The sequence below is a fragment of the Lampetra planeri genome, chromosome 1 (genome assembly GCF_965212315.1).
Source record: "Lampetra planeri chromosome 1, kcLamPlan1.2.h2, whole genome shotgun sequence".
Classification (NCBI taxonomy): domain Eukaryota; kingdom Metazoa; phylum Chordata; class Hyperoartia; order Petromyzontiformes; family Petromyzontidae; genus Lampetra; species Lampetra planeri.
The window spans coordinates 33,894,048-33,913,782 of record NC_136107.1 but is presented as its reverse complement, the minus strand read 5'-3'; the positions used below and the strand labels follow the sequence as shown (position 1 = coordinate 33,913,782).

General features: G+C 42.5%; 1 protein-coding gene across 1 annotated transcript in view; it reads right to left on the bottom strand.

The window, feature by feature from the left end:
- Positions 1-19,735, bottom strand: part of LOC144721564 (uncharacterized) — a 65,584-nt gene that overhangs the window by 32,817 nt on the left and 13,032 nt on the right. Inside the window, exons 10-22 of the mRNA XM_078599282.1 lie at positions 19,287-19,402; positions 15,654-15,797; positions 12,750-12,967; positions 11,364-11,568; positions 9,991-10,146; positions 8,695-8,900; positions 6,059-6,147; positions 4,872-4,981; positions 4,150-4,299; positions 2,937-3,145; positions 1,719-1,807; positions 1,495-1,619; positions 79-216 (exon numbers count right to left, since the gene is read on the bottom strand). Of these exons, the coding sequence (XP_078455408.1) occupies positions 79-216; positions 1,495-1,619; positions 1,719-1,807; positions 2,937-3,145; positions 4,150-4,299; positions 4,872-4,981; positions 6,059-6,147; positions 8,695-8,900; positions 9,991-10,146; positions 11,364-11,568; positions 12,750-12,967; positions 15,654-15,797; positions 19,287-19,402 (1,955 nt within the window). The remainder of the gene's footprint in view (positions 1-78; positions 217-1,494; positions 1,620-1,718; positions 1,808-2,936; positions 3,146-4,149; positions 4,300-4,871; positions 4,982-6,058; positions 6,148-8,694; positions 8,901-9,990; positions 10,147-11,363; positions 11,569-12,749; positions 12,968-15,653; positions 15,798-19,286; positions 19,403-19,735) is intronic.

Here is a 19,735-nt window from a genome sequence, read left to right as displayed (position 1 = left end):
GCAGGTGATGCGTGCTGCCTCAGTGCTCATTTAACCAAGACATTCCTTCTGAATGTTTGACTGGTGGAGATAATTCACCTTAAGGTTGAACTCGTCCAGAAACTGTCCGAGAGCGTTGAGGTCAGTGAGTTTGGGGAAGATTGCCGCCAGGCTGGGGGCGTCGTTCAGCACGGTGTCCGTCGCAGCGTAGTCTCCCAGCTCCTTCGGATTAGCGATCTGACTCGGGCGTTGGGTGGTGGACAACAACATAAGAATGGGCATCGCGTGAATCAAAACCTAAAATATCTCTAAATTCAGATCAAGTGGTTCTGAATAATATTTTTAGGTTTTTTTCGGTAAAGTCACGTAGGTAAAAAAATGTAAATTAATAAAAGTAAAATAAAATAAAAATCACGACGTTTCGGAGGCAACACAAGCTTCCGTCTTCAGGTGGAACCGTCACAGCCACGACAGCTGTATCACGTAAATGAACGTCGTGATTTTAATTTAATTTTACTTTTATTATTTTTTATTTTTTTACCTACGTGACTTTACCGAAAAAACCTAAGAATATGAATCCTTGCAGTCACGAAAGCTTCAAATCTAGAATTGGTTCTGAATAAATTCAACTTATAGAGATGACAATGGATGGATAAGTCCAGTCCCAACTGGGATTTGGAATGGGTGATTTAACCATACTGGTGGGCTACCCAGTCAGTTATCATTTTAAAGGGTGCATTGAAATGTGTGGATATGACTATCATGAATACAGTATTAGCATTTTGCATAGTTATCAACATCAGAGGAAAAGCACATGCACAGGTAAAGCAATACTTTAAACTGCAAATGAAAGTTATTATTCCTAGACCATCGTCCATCATCTCTTCTTGCAACATGCCCTATCTAAGTCTCCCCACGCGGCCTCCACATAATTAAGCCCACTTGCTTTTAAGAATAGTTTGGGTGATATCATTCATCTGCGTATGTTTTCTACTTTAATTTTCCTCTGTCTCTCGATTTAATTCCACATGCTTCGTTGCACACTTTTCAGTTGTTTTTTTTTCATATTTGACCATTTCCGTGCAGCTGAAAATCATATTATAAGCTACAATTGTACTTGTGCAATAAGCAACATTTTAAAAACATTTTCTTGGTTCTTTCGGTAAAGTCACGTAGAAGGGAAATAATAAAAATAAAACATAATAAAATCCCTCCCCGTAGAGGCGGTTAAATTTCGATTTGAAGCTTTCGTGACTGCAGGGATTCATTTTCTTGGTTCTTTCGGTAAACCCTCCTCTACAGGGAGGGATTTTATTATGTTTTATTTTTATTATTTTATTATTTCCCTTCTACGTGACTTTACCAAAAGAACCAAGAAAACAAAACCCTGCAGTCACGAAAGCTTTAAATCGAAATTTTTAAAACATGTAACGAACTGTTAACAATGGTAGATTATACAAAGGCTGAGCATATCCGTTGTTTGAAACTACAATGCCTGAAGTTAGGAATTTTTACCGCAGCATATGAAGGGAAGACTTCCTTGAAATCAGCATCCGTGGCATTGTCTCTGAATTTCCCAAAATAATCAGTGAGCAGATTGCTGCTCGTTATGGCAGGTGTGCACTTGGAACTGGCGACAGCTGTTGAATAAATGAATGATTGATTTATTAAACAAATCAGTCAGAAAACACAACCGCTCTTCGCAAAAAGAATTCGTGTGTGTTCGCAGAGTTCTCCACCTGGCTTCACAAAGTTCTTGATCTTTCTAACCATTTGTGGTTTAACGGTCTCGTTGAGTTGAGAATAGACGGCACTCAAGCTCCCAACTCTGCAAGGGTAAAACAAAAGTCTCGTTAAAAAAATTACGAATCGCATTTTTTTTTGTGCGCTATTGCTTGTCGGCCAAGTTGGGGTGGTCCCGATTGACCTGGGAATGTGTTCTTTCAAACCCACGCCAAGCACAAATGCAGGCATCTACCGGAAATGACATGAGGATCCCCGCGGTCGTACGTCGCATGTCCATTGGTTAGCATTTATCTTTTGAGTGGGAGGGTCATTTTAATTTTGATGATTGAAATCTGCGGAGAAGCTGTGTTGCCCAATGTCCCATACCGCACTGGAAGGACTATGATATATGGTCTGAAGTTCAAAGCTCTCATCAAGTTGAGAATAGAACATTAACTCACATATCTGCAGGAGTTAACTATTTGTCCCTTAACAAAATAATTAGTGATACGAATACATTCCATCCTTAATAACTGGTCTATGACTGGTGTAAGTTAAGATTGGCCCTGCTCAAACCAAGGAAAGCCTTTTGCTGGCATGTAAATAAAGGATTAGTTATTTAGGTAAGGGTAATTGAATAGAATATTCAGCGCCCCCTATGTAACATGAGATTAATTGAATATCAATGTAAAGCTTTCGTGACTGCAGGGATTCATCTTCTTGGTTCTTTCGGTAAAGTCACGTAGAAGGGAAATAATAAAATAATACAAATAAAACATAATTAAATAATTATCACGACGTTTCGGCCACAACGCAAGCAGACGCTGTCTTTCCGACAGACCTGATCTTCACCTGAGGACGGCTGCTTGCGTTGTGGCCGAAACGTCTTGAGAATTATTTTATTATGTTTTATTTTTATTATTTTATTATTTCCCTTCTACGTGACTTTACCGAAAGAACCAAGAAGATTAATTCAATAATCAGGAGGTTGGTGCAGTGTGTAACGACTTGCATTTACACTGATAACACAATTTGTCTTAATGTAAATGATTGTGTTTGCAACTTCCTCCTAATTGTGACCTTATAGTGTGCTGTACATTTACAAGTTTAATATTGAAAAAAAAAAATGTCTAAGTCCTGCCCTTAGCTCGTGACTTGGCTGTCAGTGTGAATGCCATAATTTGCACTGTGACGCTTACGTGACGCTCATGTAACACTCGTGTGATGCTCACATGGTAGTGAAAGCCGGGCAGGAAAGTGACACGGGGATTGTGTCCACGTCTACGTTGCTGGTGCCTGGGAGGACGTGTGGAGAGAGCCTGGCCACAAACCACCTCCTCACGTCCTCGTCGGACAGTGTGGGCAGGGTGGGTCCCAACATGAGCCAGGCATATTGCATCAGAACATCTTGGGAAGCCTTGGGCACCGTCTTTCCATTTGCCTGTGATACAAATGGGCACAGGTTGCATTATTTGTGGTCATTTTTGGTAATGTCCATGGCCTCTATTTAAAGCTTTCGTGACTGCATGGATTCATATTCTTGGTTCTTTCGGTAAAGTCACGTAGAAGGGAAATAATAAAATAAAATTTAAAAAAATTAACATAAGAAGGTACAATTCTCACGACGTTTCGGTCACAGCGCAAGCATCCGTCCTCAGGTGAAGAACAGCGATGTCGGAAAGACAGCGTCCTAATGAACTAATGAACTTAGGACGCTGTCTTTCCGACAGCGCTGTTGCTCACCTGAGGACGGCTGCTTGCGTTGTGGCCGAAACGTCGTGAGAATTGTATTTTATTATGTTTTATTTATATTATTTTATTATTTCCTTTCTACGTGACTTTACCGAAAGAACCAAGAATATCCATGGCCTCGTGGGACAAAACGGTAATTCAGGGGCAATTTTCCGAAATATCTGGAACTCCCTTCCCTCCGGTCTTCACACTGCGAGCTTTCTTCTCCTAACCAAGTCCAGGTTTCAATCAAGACCTTCCAAATCTCCTCCACCTATTGAGTTTCATCATTATCCAGAGAGGTTTCTTCATCATCTGTTGTTGCAAGTTTATTTTCCTCCCTTCTGACCCCAAACATGGTGAAGCATTGGAGCAGTGGTTAGCGCACTGCGCTATGAATCGGTTGGCTAACAACGGAGGCGGATGACATCAAACCAATCCTGGACCACCCCATGCCTTCACTAACCCAAACTGCCCATCGTGGTGATGTCTGATCAATCAACTGCCATGACCTACAAGGCTTCTAGAAGCCTTCATCCAGCAGTGGATTGACACAGGGCTGTAAACTTTATATATTTAAATTCACATTTTCTCACAGAAAAAAATACCTCATCTTTCCTCCAGTAAAAAAAAACACTCTTTCCTTTCCTAACCCCCGAACAATGTGCATGCTTCCCATCTTTGTACAATGCAGCGGTGCCATCGCATTTATACCTTCACGTTGAACTCGTCCAAAAATGGCCCAAGTGTATCGTAGTTAATTGTGGACAAGACACGATTCAGGATGGCTGTGTTATTCAGCACATTGTCTGTGGCAGCGTAATCGGCCAATTGCACGACAGTGAGATAACTGGAAACTTGTCCCTAAAAAAACGTAACACACACACACACAACAACAAATGCACATAAATCATTGTCAAAATCACGTACAAAACCTGCATAGGAGTTGACGATTGTGTCGTATCGCGTCCCGTCGTGTTTTCGGGTTGTACCGCGTGTTTGTTCGGCACGGTGTCCGACGTTTTTCTCCACATTCTGGAAGCTTCATAGGGAAGCTCATTTCTTGAGGAAGCTTCCAGAATGTAGAGCAAATCGTTGGAAATCATGCCCAACAACGCCCAGTACTACCTGATAACATTTTCGTGGAGGACGTGTGAACGTAACGTGTTCGATCGCAATGTATTTTATTATGTTATAAAAAAAATTGTCGTTCTATTTTGCCCTTTGTTTTGTTGGCACCTGTTTTGTTTGTTCCATGATGTTGCTGAAAAACTCTGACATCACATTATTCACATTATCGGCAGTTCACCAGCATTGATTCAAGTGAGCCCGACTGCTTATGAGACACCTCCGATTAGCACGGTTGGCTAAAAAATGTAAATGGTCATGTTGAGCAGATTCTTATGCTGATTCAATGTGGGGATTACAATACTTACGGCGTCAAATGATGGTAAAACATCAACGATTTCGGCATAAGTGATATTTTTCGTGAATGCCATAAAGTACCCTGTTATCAGTTGGGTGCTATCAATTGGGCAACTAGCAGCTGTTAAAGCAAAAATAAAACACATGTTAAGGGCATACATGATTAACATTGCCTTATAATACAAAAATATACAACCGGATAATGCCTTTTCATAAATGGCCTTTCTTCATAGGGATGAGGGCAGAGAGATTGGCTGACTACAAGTTGAAGATCATACTTTAGCCAATGGTTCCCAAGAATACTGGGAAAAGTTAAGAATGTGTACAAATTACCAACCTATCAATACATCATAGCCCCAGCACAGCTCACGTGAACAGTGGAAAATAAGTTCAGTAATCCACCGGTTTACATCAGGGGGGGGGGCGGGCGTGCATTCATGAAAGTTGCGGCGACCAATATCGAAACGACATCAATCGAAGCGATTTACAGGTAAGTAGGTGGAGGCGAAGGCCCAGAGGTGACGAACAACGAGACAGGACGGACGAAGCCGTCAGCGACGTTAGCGTGGTGTTTAGGCGACCAGCATCGGGTAGTGGTATTCATAAAGTGACGACGTATTTGCTAAACGACGTGACAGCGTCGTATTACTGTAATAGGCGGAATGTTTCGGACCCCCCCTCCCCACAGCCCATTCTGGCTCCTCCTCCCTTGCCCTTAACCAGTATTTAAGGTCGTGCCTCTTGGAGCTCCCTTCTCCTGTTACAGTAATATTCTTAGGTTTTTTCGGTAAAGTCACGTAGGTAAAACATCAAGATGCAGCTAATTCGGCTGTGACGGTCCCACCTGATGACGGAGACTTGTGTTGCCTCCGAAACGTCGTGATTTTTGTTTTTTATTTTATTTTATTTTCATTAATTTTGATGTTTTACCTACGTGACTTTACCGAAAAAACCTAAGAATATGATTCCTTGCAGTCACGAAAGCTTCAAATCTAGAATCTGTTACAGTAATTTTTGCTGTGACGGTTCCACCTGAAGACGGAGGCTTGTGTTGCCTCCGAAACGTCGTGTTTAAATTTATTTGTTTTCCTTTTTTCACCTACGTGACTTTACCGAAAAAAACAAAGAGTATGGTTCCTTGCAGTTACTTATCGCACATGCACAGTTTGTGGTGAAAATTCAAACGTGACTTCCTTACATGATTTCACAAATTCCTTGATTTTGGTCACCACCGCTGTTTTGATGGTGTCATTAAGTTTGGCATAGACTGCGTTTAAACCAGAGATTCTGAGAAAGGGAAGAACAAAACGTTATTTCAAAATTCAATCAATAAATTAAAACATCAAATCATTAGCAATGACTGTAGACACAATATCATATCAATAAACAAATACTTGGTTACTAAATTAAAGCTCAGCCTGGTATTTACTGAACTATATACAGCACGTTGACAAATGACTCAGTAACTGATTAATTACCTTCTGGAAGGGATATAGATTTTGGGCAAATGAAATTCATTTGAGAGAAATGGATGTTTTTCCATCAGCATATGAAAATTTCCATAAGAATCAGAATCTGTATTTTTAGTTATATATACTGGAGGAATCTGATGAGCTATGAAGCTCTTTTTCACATATATCCAGTAGGGGTCGGTCAGAAAGTTTCACAAACAAACAATTAAAAAAAACGATAGGAGTGCAAAGTGTCGGAATATTCTTTGGTTCTTTCGGTAAAGTCACGTAGAAATAAAAGAAATTAAATAATAGAATACGACGTTTCCATTGCAACACAAGCAATCGTCACCAGGTAGAAAGCAAACCTAGTGAACTTAGAAATACAATGCAATACAACACAGAGAGTCGGTGAACACAACAGCCAGCACTTTCTCGGGTGTGGACCAATCAACTTCAAGGACAATGCATGTCATTATCATTATCAGAGTTGTTTCTTTTTGTTTGCATTTTGACTGCTTGTGTTGTGGCTATTGCAAACATGATCCCTTGTATAAAGGTGTACATTTTTGTACCAGATAAAAGGGTAAAAACCTATTACTATATTTTGTTACTGGTAAAGGAGGTCTCATAGTGATTACGTTCTATTTAAGGCCTCGACACAGAGGCGTTGCGTCTCTGTGTTGTCTCTCTTTGCTTGTGTGTCTGTCTGTGTGTCTCCGTGTCTATGTTTTGCCTCTCAAATTTAGCAATCTTTGGGTGAACGTAATCAACCAGGTAAGGTGCTGACTGTTGTGTTAGCCGACTCTCTGTGTTGGATGATTGCATTGTATTTCTAAGTTCACTAGGTTTGTTTTCTACCTGATGACGATTGCTTGTGTTGCAATCGAAACGTCGTATTTTATTATTGAATGTATTTTATTTCTACGTGACTTTGCCGAAAGAACCAAAGAGTAATTCCTGCGGTCACGAAAGCTTCAAATCATATAGCAATATTGCATATTTCTAGATTGCATATTAAAAAGCAAAATGGTCAATTCATACCACACCTGCCCTTACCCCCCACAATTAGGAGCGGTAAAAATGTCACCTTTGCTGGTCTCCAAGGACGCAGACTCGAATATATGTGGCTTTAAAATGCAAAAGCCAACATTTTTTTATTTTTGAATCCCCAATTTTTATGGGATATAATTGTGAACTGTTTCATTTTGCAACGTGTGCCTATACATCTTGACTTAAAGCATTCGTGACTGCAGGAATTCAGATTTTTTTGGGGTCTTTCGGTAAAGACACGTAAATAGGTTATTTTCTTTTATCCTATCAACGTGACTTTACTGAAAGACCCAAATAATATGTGCCTATATAATGTGTATCTTGGGTTTCTGACATCCTATCCTGGGATTCTGATGTCATATTCTGGGATTTCAACATCATAGTGTGGGATTCTGACATCGTATGCTGGGATTCTGACATCGTATGCTGGGATTCTGCAAGTTATATCTTGACATTGAATACAAATACATTTGAAACAACCCCATACTCCTGTAGTTTTCGAAAGAGTGTGATGCTAAATCTGAGATAAAGCAGACAAGGCTTGTCACCAGTTCATAGATAAACATATAAATATTCTTGACTTACAAAATAGAACTGGTTAAATGTGAGCTTTAACTTGCATGCAACTCGCATCAAATTTAAAACACCATTAGTCACACACACACGATGCAATACACGTTTAACTTCATACGTAGTTACATCCTTCTCAATGCAATGACTGTGAAATACGTCCACCTGTCTATTTTCGTTGAGACATTTACACAAACCCGGTCACGTGGCTCCGCAGTCGAGCGAGCAGCTTGCAGTCGGAAGGTTTCGAGTTCAAATCCTAGTTGGAGGGTGACTCAGCCTATTTTCTCTCCACGGTCGATAAAATAAGAACTACTTTGGGGTGAAGCCCCCCCCACACAGCGGTTGTCCTATGGACTCACCCCCGTCATGTGAATGCGAAGTTTCGACCGCTGGCTCAGGCTATAAACAGCAGATGGACGAGCACGATCTCAAAAATATCCTGTGCGTCAAACGAGGACCCATGTCGTAAAGCGAGGATCCTTGCCTGTAAGATGGGCAGCTCACCGGCATTGATTCAAGCGAGCAATGACTCTGCTTATGGCTATGTACGGTGCGAAAGAAGTTCAACACACTGTATGTACGATTTATGGATGTTTAAGAAATACTTGGATTTGTTATGTCCAGAGACGTAACTTTTTTTTATTTTAGAGTGATTCATTGTAATTATTTTTTCCTCAGTTCCACGAGTCGAGGTGCGCCGACCTTTGTTACCATTATTATGAGTACATTGTGTGAATGTCACTGTTATATTGCTCACATTCTCGAGAAAGCCGGGCAGCTTATTGATACAGGAATGGAGGCGACATCTGCAGCTGTGATGCCCGGCAAGATGCTTGAAGACAGATTCCCAAACCACCCTGACACTTCTAAATCAGCCATTGTTGGCAGATTAAGGATTAACTTGTCCCAGACTCCTTGAAGCAGGACAGCTCGAGATGCCTCAGGCAATTCCTTATCCGCTGTCTGTGAAACACATGCCAAGTAAATTACTTTACACGCATTTGCAGATATGTTTGAAATCATGTTTAAAATGGATAATTTGAGGCTCTGCGTGGGTTAGAACTTCTTCACCAAGTGACTGAGTGGTCAGAGCTCTGGGCTGCCACTGCTGATGTCCTGGTTTCGAATCCAGGCAGCCGCCCGTGATTAAACTGGGTTCTGAAGTGTAGTAAGCTGATCGTCTCAGCTCGGTCACCAATGACTTCGCAACAACAACAAAAACATTCTAGATTTGAAGTTTTCCTGACTGCACGGGTCCATACTCTTTGATATTGTCGGTAAAGTCACGTGGGTAAAAAATAAAATTAAAATAAATTAAATCACGACGTTTAGGAGGCAACACAACTAAATCACGACGTTTTGGAGGCAACACAAGCTTGTGTTGCCTCCAAAACGTCGTGATTGAATTTATTTAAAAAAAAAATATCTACGTGACTTTACCGAAAAAACAAAAACATAATTGGTTTTGACCTGAATTCTGAGAGATTCATGCTCAGATAATTAATACAACAGTTTGACTGTCATGCGATGAATAAATACTTTCACGTGCAGAACGGCCGGGAAAGTGCTGCCCTCTATTTTGTGGACCAGGGATCACAGGGTATCTCTGTGATATCCACTTCTGTGGACCATTCTCCAACACAAACGATTGCACTGCATTGTGAGAGATCTGAATGGATGATCATTATCATGCCATGATGCTGATGGCACAATCATGCTAACATTTAAAATAACAAAAGGTCTTCAAACTTCAAGTTCTACTCAAAAAATGTTCTTAGCCACGAACAGATATCCGTCCTTGCAGGGATCACTATTGGTATATATGTGTGATAGTCAGCACGATATTTTAATTATCAGAGTTGGAATTATGTGCAGAAGCTAATTTCAGTGTATTTTTTTTTATTTGCACAGTCATTCGTGACTGGCCTGAGACTACCAACTCTCTACAGCCGAGAAACAAATTTAATCACAGGCAGCTAAAACATGTATTATAAATTATCATTTAAGCATTGCTGGATCAGTGCACTCTTAAATGATTGATAGTAGTGCTCACCTTCTTGTTGAACTCAATCATAAACGTCTTGATGGCGTTGATGTCGTTGAGGTGATTGGCAAAGATTGGCGTCAACTTAGTCACATTATTTAGTACTTTGTTTGTAGCACTATAGCCGGCAAGCTGAAGAGGAGTGAGCCTTGGCAGAACCGTTTCCTACACACGCGCACATGCAAGCAATGAGTTTCGGTAAAAAAAAATATAATTTAGAATTTTAAAAAATTCTGTCTTTTTATGATTTTCAGATCGTTTACATTTTGTACGAATAAAAAATGTCTTCGTGCTCACAAGTGTCATCAAACGATGCCACGTGACATCACTCTTGGTGGGAAAATCAACGAAGTGATGTCAGTGTAAGGATATCACTTCCTGTGCTAGCATGTTTTCGTACCATCCGAAACTTCTTATCTAGGCCTAAATTTCAGATTTTTTGGATAATCTGAAAATTGAGAATACATCACAAATTCATACCGTGGAATAATTCAACAATATATAGTATTATACAAATAATTAAAAGTGTTTTTTTTTTACATATTCCATAGTTGGTACAGACTTCTCTCATTTAGTGTATTGCAGAAGTAAGCAACTAATTTTTTGGAACAGAAACAAATGGTTTAAATTTATCTCCAAGTTATTTTGCCATTGAATGGTACTGATTTAAGATAATATATTATTTGATGCCACCGATGCTTTTGATGGGCTAAAGACAGTGGTCTTGTTAATGGTAATCTGACACTCAGCGACTCGAGTTTGATTCCAGGCCATGGCTATTAACATCATCAGTTGCAAGTAATATCAGGACCAGCCTTATCCCCCCCATTAACCCCCATTTCACCAATTCGCACTGCTGGTGAATCATGGTAAAAAAAAAGCACTCTGATGAACGACTTGGCATGGGGAAGCCTTCAATCCATTGGTGGACTGAGAATGTCTGGAATTTGTTATTTTACTCATTTTACAACATAGAAAAAATACATTTCACTAATGTATTATACTATGGCATCAAATGCACTCATGTGCAAATACTTATGCATGATAATTGTTTGATAATTTTTTTTTACCCTTTTATCTGGCAACAAAACTGACACCTTTTTTACAAGGAGTCATGTTTGCATTGACCACAATACCTGCGGTCGGAATGCAAACACCAATCAATTTCAAGGACAGTGCATACATTATCAGTTGTGTTTTTTCTTTGCATTCCGACCTCAGGTATTGTGGTCAATGCAAACATGACTCCTTGTAAAAATAAAGTGTCAGTTTTGTTGCCAGATTAAAGGGTAAAAAACAATTATCATATTTTGCTACTGGCAAAGGAGGTTCCAATGATGGAAATTGTTTGTTTTACGTGTGGTGTTAGATATATTACTTACAGCGTTAAATGGTGGAAATATGATACAGAATTCTGTATATATAATATTTTCACTGAAGTTTCCAAAGTAATCGGTAAAGAGGGTGATGCTGGTCATGGCAGTCGAGCAAGTTGAATTCGCACGAAGAAAGTCTTTGATGCCTGTGGTTATATCTGACTTTAAGGTTGTATCTAATTTATTGTATAACTTGCTCAAACTCCCCAATCTGGAATAAAATAAAATAAACTGTTCAATTCAACTTCATTAGTTTGTCAGAAAATTCACAAACATTAATAGACCTGCATTGACAGTAGAAAACACTCAATAATTTATAGATACATATTTCAATCAACGTTGCCTACGTCACGTAATTAAACAATAAATCCATACTTTTTTACATCAAACTAACCTTGGTAAAACATTTAAAAGTCAGTGATTTAGTGCTCATAATGGAAATGTAGGCAGTGCTCGTCCCCTGTTCATAGTTCTAAATAAGTGGTGGAAAATCCACATTACCATGGTGGGGACCGCTCTACCTATAGAGAACCACTGTTATATACTCCGGGAAAACGATGGGCTGAGTCAACCCCCAATCAGGAGTTGAACTCGCACATCTTCTCATTGCGAGCCACGTGCTCTGCTGCTGAGCCACCTGGCCAGGTGTTAAACATTTAATAATCAAAACATTTAAAAGACATAAAATGCAGAATTTAATATTATTTATAATAAATTTTGACCTAAATGCAAATTACACAAACAGTAGAAATATAAGCTTTTTTAAAAAATCTGAGTTCCAATTCACATCTATTACGCACACATAATATTTACACACACTAAGTATGACATTTACAAAACCATTTTAAGGAAGCCTAAACGTTGGAACACAGTGCAGTACAAGAGTATTTTTATCCACCCTGCTGTTCTGACAACGTAGCAGCATTCGTGTAAATAGTTTTTATCTGACTAGAATATTTATTTTACAATCATTGAAGATTATGCAAAGAAGCATGCTTACTATTGCATGAAGTGGAACACATGGGTTACAGATAATGCACAGATGATTGACTGCAACAAAAAGCAAGTGGCCTTGGGCAGGAGACCGCGTGATGTGATGATGGCCGAGACTAACAATGGATCGGCAGCAAAAGGAGGGAACACGTCTGAGAGCACACTCTCCGAGGAGATGGAGCGGTTAAATCAGCTTGCATACAGAAGCTAGTTGGTTTGTTACATCGCCTGACCTTGAGCTAAGGAAATGCTTTGGGGAGACCTTCATTGAGCAGTGAATTGGTCGTGGCTGATGATGATAATAAGATTAAACACCTTAGTAAACCCACTTCGTCCAACACTGAGAGCAGAGCATGTGGAAGCTAGTGGGAATACCACCGCTCGTGCTGCGATACTTACATGGTAGACATAGTCGTGCATGGAATTTTGATCGCAACGCTACGAATGAGGCTCAGGCACCTGGTCGTGACGCCCGGTAAAAATAGTGGCGGTAGCTTGTTTACGAACCACTTGCTCACATTCGCATCGGTCATCGTGTCCAGGTTTGTATACAGCTTCGAACAAGCTAAGTTCATCAGAAACTGTTGATAAGCCTGAGGCACCGTCTTTCCCGCTGCCTGTGATACAAATAATCATCAATTGCATGAGAGAAACAGACATCCGAGTTGTGCTATTTCATCATGAGACGGTCGAGTGTAGTTGTAATAAACCATCGTATTCCATGTACGCCATATTGATTTCTAATCCTCTTTGATTGTTCCCATCCCTGAATAATTCAAGTTTACATTTCGATTTAAAGCTTTCGTGACTGCAGGGATTCATCTTATTGGTTCTTTCGGTAAAGTCACGTAGAAGGGAAGTAATAAAATAATACAAATAAAACACAATTAAATAATTCTCACGACGTTTCGGCCACAACGCAAGCAGCCGTCCTCAGGTGAAGAACATGTCTGTCGATAAGACAGAGTCGTTAGACTCTGTTCTTCACCTGAGGACGGCTGCTTGCGTTGTGGCCGAAACGTCGTGAGAATTATTTTATTGTGTTTTATTTTTATTATTTTATTACTTCCCTTCTACGTGACTTTACCGAAAGAACCAAGAAGAATTCAAGTTTAATTTGCTTAAAGAGACCAGGACAGTTAACCTGAGTACTCCCAAAGTCCCTCTGTTTCTGTACGGGAGGCTTGTCCTCTGCACCTCATTAATGCATATGTTATCTCACAGCCTTAGCTGTTCCAAGCTTCTAAATCAATATCACACAATGGGTTCTGCCAACCCTACGTCTGGCTCCCTTACATTCTACTCTGTAGCCTCTGATTGTTTGTTACAAAGTTACTGATTGCAGGAGGTTACAAAGACAAGGTGTTTTTTTCTTTAATGCCACCGAGGGAAATATCACTACCCCCACCTCATTAGATGTCATAAAGTCGCCTCGCCCTTTTTGGATATCTGGATAAGATAGTCAGAGCATGCTCTGCCTCAGCTCTTACTTTTGAGACAGATCCAGTTTGATGGAGGCCTGGGTCTGTTATAGTTTTTTTTTTGTGGGGGACCCTCTGTATTTATTCAAATCCTTCGCCTGACTGTTTTACCACCACCATTGTAGTGGTGATACGCGCTGGGGGTATACGTCGTGTGCCAGCGCGTATGTACGGGTGTGTGTGTGGTGACGCGCGCTGACGGGGAGGAGCAGGCGTCAGCGCGGGTGGGGGTAGTGCTGCTGATTGGCTGTGTGCCGGTGACGCGCTGAGAGGGAGTGATCGGGTGGCAGCGCGGTGTGATTGGTCGAGGAGTGGAAACACGCGCTGGGCAGAAACGGATCGTAGAGATAGCGCATGGTGATTGGGTAACTGAGGAGCGGTGCCGACGTTGAGGTCCGCATCCGCTCCGTCTCCCGGGAGGAAGGGATATATAAGGTGATGCACAGAGGAGTAGAGGGAGGAAGTGGAACCATCTAGGAATGAAGACGAAGGTGCAGAGATAGAGCCCGGAGAGGAGAGTAAGGGAGAGTAATGTAGATTAATGGAGAGTAATGTACAAGGTGTAGCCAGAGAGAGAGAAAGGTCTACACGAGCCGAGTAATGTACAGTGTGTAGCCAGAGAGAGTGTAAGGTCTACACGAGCCGAGTAATGCATATGGTGTAGCCAGAGAGAGTGTAAGGTCTACACGAGCCGAGTAATGCATACGGTGTAGCCAGAGAGAGTATAAGGTCTACACGAGATAGGTACTGAAGAGTGTGTAGCCGGAGATGTAAGGTCTACACGAGACGGGTACTGAAGAGTGTGTAGCCAGATGTGTAAAGTCTACACGAGACGAGTAAAGAGTGTAGCCGAGGCGCAGAGTCTACACGAGACGAGAGAAGAGTGTAGCCGAGGCGCGGAGTCTACACGAGGCACAGAGAGCCAGCAGCACAGAGTCTACGGGAGTTGAGAGAAGTGTGGAGCGGAGAGAAGAGGTCACGAGTTGTACCGTTGTATGGTGACCGTACTGTGAAGAAGAGAGGCCACGCGTTGTATCGTTCAAGTCAAGATTTAATAAAAGAAGTGTGTTCCCGTCAAAGGAGTTTCCTGCCGTCATTTCCAATACTTCACCATTAACCGATGCAAATACCACCTTGTTATGTGCCATGGATACTCAGTGCTGGTTTTTTTTATCTGATGTCCGAATTGCAAATCTAACTCAATGTACAGATATAATTTCGGCCCAAACTTTGTTAGAAATGCATGCTATGACTTTGAATCCAAAATTAGAACGTATAATAGTGTTACAATATGAAAGCAGCACACATATATAACATATAATTGGGGGCGGGGTTCCTTCAATTCCAAGGCTGAGGCCCCAAAAGCCCCGGCATTAAGCCTGCCCTGACTGTAGGAAGCCTGTCATCTTAAATGTGCATTAATTATGCAGTTGACTGTTGAGAAGGACTTTGTTGTTTAAGTTGCTTACAGATTTGCATTATAGGAATTTGAACTAACTTCCCTCCAACATGGTGGCGAGATGTTAACTAGTTCGCCTGATATACAGGAGGTCTTGGGTTCAATCTTGACCCTAATTCCTATATATGAAGTTTGCATGTTCACCCCGTGGCCGCGTGGATTTTTTTCACTCCACATTTAGAAACATGCGTTTACAGTATTTGACTGCAATACATTTCCAGATAATAAGCCACTAAGTTTAGCTATCATTTGTGGCCAGGTCACTTCTGAAGAAGAGCTATATAGCTCAGTGAGCCTTACCTGGTAACATAAAAAAAATAGTTTAGTTTCACTCTGAAAATACTGTAGAGGTACCCTGCTCACCTTAATGTTGAATTCATCCACAAATATCTCGAGGTCTGTGATGTTTGTTAAGACGATATTCAGTCTTTCAAAGGATTGTATAGCTTTGTCCGTGGCAGCAAAGTCAGCATTTTGTACAGTCGTAAGTAAATCCTCCACACCAAACTGAAAAGCGTTACACGCACCATGGACAATATCAGAGACACCTCAGAATATTGTTGTAAAAATAAGTTCGCTCTAATGTATGTCGCACTTGTACAAGGTGATGTTCAACATGATGTCCTTGTTTCGCTACATGTTCTGGGAGCTTCATCAATGCCTTAAGATGCTTCCAAAATGCATCTTCAACATTCCGTTCTTGAGGAAACTCTCAGTATGTGGAGCGAAACGTCGAACCTCATGCCGGACTACACTCGGCACAATGCCAGCACTGAGATATATACAGCATAACAGCACAACTGTGAAATCCTACTCAATTAAAAAAATGCTATTATAGAAAAAACGGTATGCTATACCTCACCAAAGGATTGTAACATTATCGTAGTGGTGGGGTTTGTGTGTTCCAATGACCCTCAGAGCTATGTCGCCTGGAGCATTGTACTCCTAGTAGGGTCTCCAATGGCGACCAGGTCTGGGGGGAGGTTCCAGACAAATAACGGTCCATCTGTAGGACGAAGAGTGAGGGGCGGTTGCGATGCCAGTATGACAAGGAGAGGGATGATCTCAGATGGACTGAACCTTGGCGATGGACACTAGCTATTCGGACGTGGAATGTCACGTCAATGGGGGGGAAGGAGCCAGGGCTGGTGGAGGAGGTGGAAAGGTACCAACTACATATAGTTGGTCTCACCTGCACACACAGCATTGGCACTGGACTCAAACTTCTCGATCAGGGGTGGTTTCTCTCCTTTTCCGGAGTAACCCCTGGTGAGAGACCCTGGGTGGGTGTGGGGATACTCAGCTGGGTGCTGTTCAGCTGTAGTTTGTCCCAGTGGAGGAGAGGGTCACCTCAATGAGACTTGGTCTCTTAAAGGAAAACTCTCACTGTTGTCTGTACTTATGCACCAAACAGCAGTTCCGAGTATTCGGCCTTCTTGTAGATGGTGGATGCAGTGTTCAACAGAGTGCAGCCGACCAACTCCATAGTCTTACTGGGCGACATCAATGCTCATGTGGGAACCGATGAAGATTCCTGGAGAGGCGTGATTTGGAAAAATGGCCGCCCTGATCTGAACCCAAATGGTGAAATCTGATTGGAATTCTGTGCTAGTCACGGAATGTCAATAACAAACACCATGTTCGAACACAAGAATGCTCGTATAAGTGTACTTGATACCAGAGCACCTTGGCCCGAAGGTTAATGATTGACTTTATAGTTGTATCATCAGACCTAAGGCCATATGTTCTGAAAACTCGGGTGAAGAGAGAGGCAGACCTGTCAACTGATCATTACCTGATGGTATGTTGGATCTGACGCGTGAGGCACGATCAGATAGACTTGGAAGGCCCAAACGAATAGTGCGGGTTGTCTGGGAACGGCTGGTGGAAAACCCAGTGCATAAAGATTTCACCTTCCACCTCCGGGGAAAATCTCCTGCACTCCAGGGGAGGTCGTGGACATTGAGTCCAAGTGGACGATGTTCAGGACCTCGATTGTGGATGCAGCTGCGAAAAGCTGTGGCCTGAAGACAGTTGGTGCCTGTCATAGCGGCAACCCTAGGACTCACTGGTGGACACCAATGGTGAGAGAAGCTGTCAAGTTGGAGAAGGAGGCTTTCCGAGCTAAGCTCGGAAAAAGTTATCTCAACTCGATTGAGAGGTACCGACTTGCCAAGAGGGCGGCAGCTGCAGCAGTTGCTGAAGCGAAAGCCAGGGCGTGGGAGGAGTTTGGAGAGGCCATGGAGAGGGACTACTGGGCAGCCTCAAAGATGTTCTGGCAAACCATCAGACGCCTTAGGAGGGGTTGACGGGACGTGGCCCAGGCAGTTTTCAGTAAGGGTGGCGTAACATTGACCTCAACTTGGGAGATAGTCTAGAGGTGGAAGGAACATTATAGAGGAGCTCCTCAACTCGGTGGACACGACCTCCTTTCAGGAGGCAGCCCTTGATTGATTACGGCTGATTAAGTCACTGCGGTGGTCAAGGGCCTTCGTAGTGGCAAAGCTGCTGGGATGGACGAGATTCACCCAGAGTTGTTGAAAGCGCTGGACAGTGTAGGAGTGTCGTGGTTAACACGCCTCTTCAATGTTGCATGGAAGCTGGGTACATTACCTCTAGACTGGCAAACTGGGGTCATGGTTCCCATTTTCTAAAAGGGGACCAGAGGGTGTGTTCCAACTATAGAGGAATCACACTCCTCAGCGTCCCAGGTTCAACCTATGCCAGAGCGCTGGAGAGGAGGCTCCACCTGGTGGTCGAGTCTAAGATTCAGGAGGAACAATGCGGATTCCCTCATGGTCGTGGAACAATGGACCACCTCTTTTCCCTCTCACAGATATTTGAGCGGTCATGGGAGTATGTCTCTCTGGTCTAGCTCTGTTTTGTAGACTTGGAGAAAGCATATTACCCCACAATGTCCTGTGGGAGGTGCTGTGGGAGTATGGTGTACCGGTGCCACTTTTGTGCGCTATCCGGTCCTTCTACTCCCCGAGTAAGAGCTGTGTTGGACTCCGCCAAGGGTGCGTCTTGTCTCCACTCCTGTTTGTGATTTTAATGGACAAGATATCAAAGTGCAGCCGAGCTATGGAGAGTATTCAACACGGGGGCATGGAGGTAACGTCGCTGCTTTTTGCAGATGATGTTGTCTTTGCCTCGTCAGTCTGTCATCTCCAGCGGGCACTTGGACAGTTTGATGCCAGGTGTGAAGCGGCTGGGATGAGGATCAGCACCTCCGAATCTGAGGTCATGGTTCACTCGCGGGAGATGGTGGATTGTTCTCTCCAGGTGAGGGGGGAACAGTTGCCCTGATGGTAAGTGGGAGTGGGAGATCGGCCGGCAGATCGGTGCGGCATTCGCAGTCTTGCGGGTACTGTACTGTTCCGTGGTAGTGAAGTTGGAGCTGAGTTCTCAAACAAAGCTCTCGGTTTACAGGTCGATCTACATTCCCACCCTCACCTATGGTCATGAGCTTTTAGTAATGACCAAGAGGATGAGATCACGGGTACAAGGGGCCGAAATAAGGTTTCTCCACAGGGTTTCCGGGCTCAATCTCCATAATCGGGTGAGGAGCTTAGTAACCCAAGAGAGCCTCAGAGTCGTGCAGCTGCTCCTCCAGACCGAGAGGAGCCAGTTGAGTCGGTTCGGGCACAAGGTAAGGATGCCCTCCGATAGACTCGCCCTGGAACTCTATTGGGCAGCCCGTCCCACTGGGCGACGACCCCAGAGCCGGTCCAGGACACGCTGGTGGAACTATGTCGCTCAGCTGGCCTGGGAAGACCTGGCAATTTCCCAGGAAGAGCTGGAGTCCGTCACCAGGGAAAGGGAGGTCTGGACCTCTCTACTCAACATGCTGTCGCCGCGACCAGGACAAGCGGATTGAGAAACGAACGAACTGTATGCTATATTCTCGGTTGTGTTTGGCTTAGAGGTTCATTACATGAAAAAAAGATATTGTGTGAATGTGTTTATTGATAGAATATGGGACAAATTACTTACACCATTAAACTGTAAAAACACCTCAAGGAACTCTGCATATGTGGCATCTTTTCTGTAATTCCCAAAGTAGGACGAAAGCAAAGTTCTGCTGTCGGAGGGAGCATTGCAACAAGAATCTGAAACAGAAGTAAAAAACAACCCCACATTGTTATAATTGCATCGGCATCGCAGATATAATTGTACATGATTATATGCATTATTCACTGCAGGGGAGGGAAACATTTCTTACTGGGAGCTGAATATGACTTTCAAATACCTTTGGCGGACCACATTTTATCATACAGAGTACCTTCGATTAGCACGTGTGGGTACATACGGGATTATCCGGGTCAAATATTTCAACAAAATGAAATACAATTATAAATAGCATGCCTCCCGTGCAGCACATTTACATGGACTCATTGCAAGAAGACCTTGCAGTGACAGGAATGACTGAGCATGATAAAATA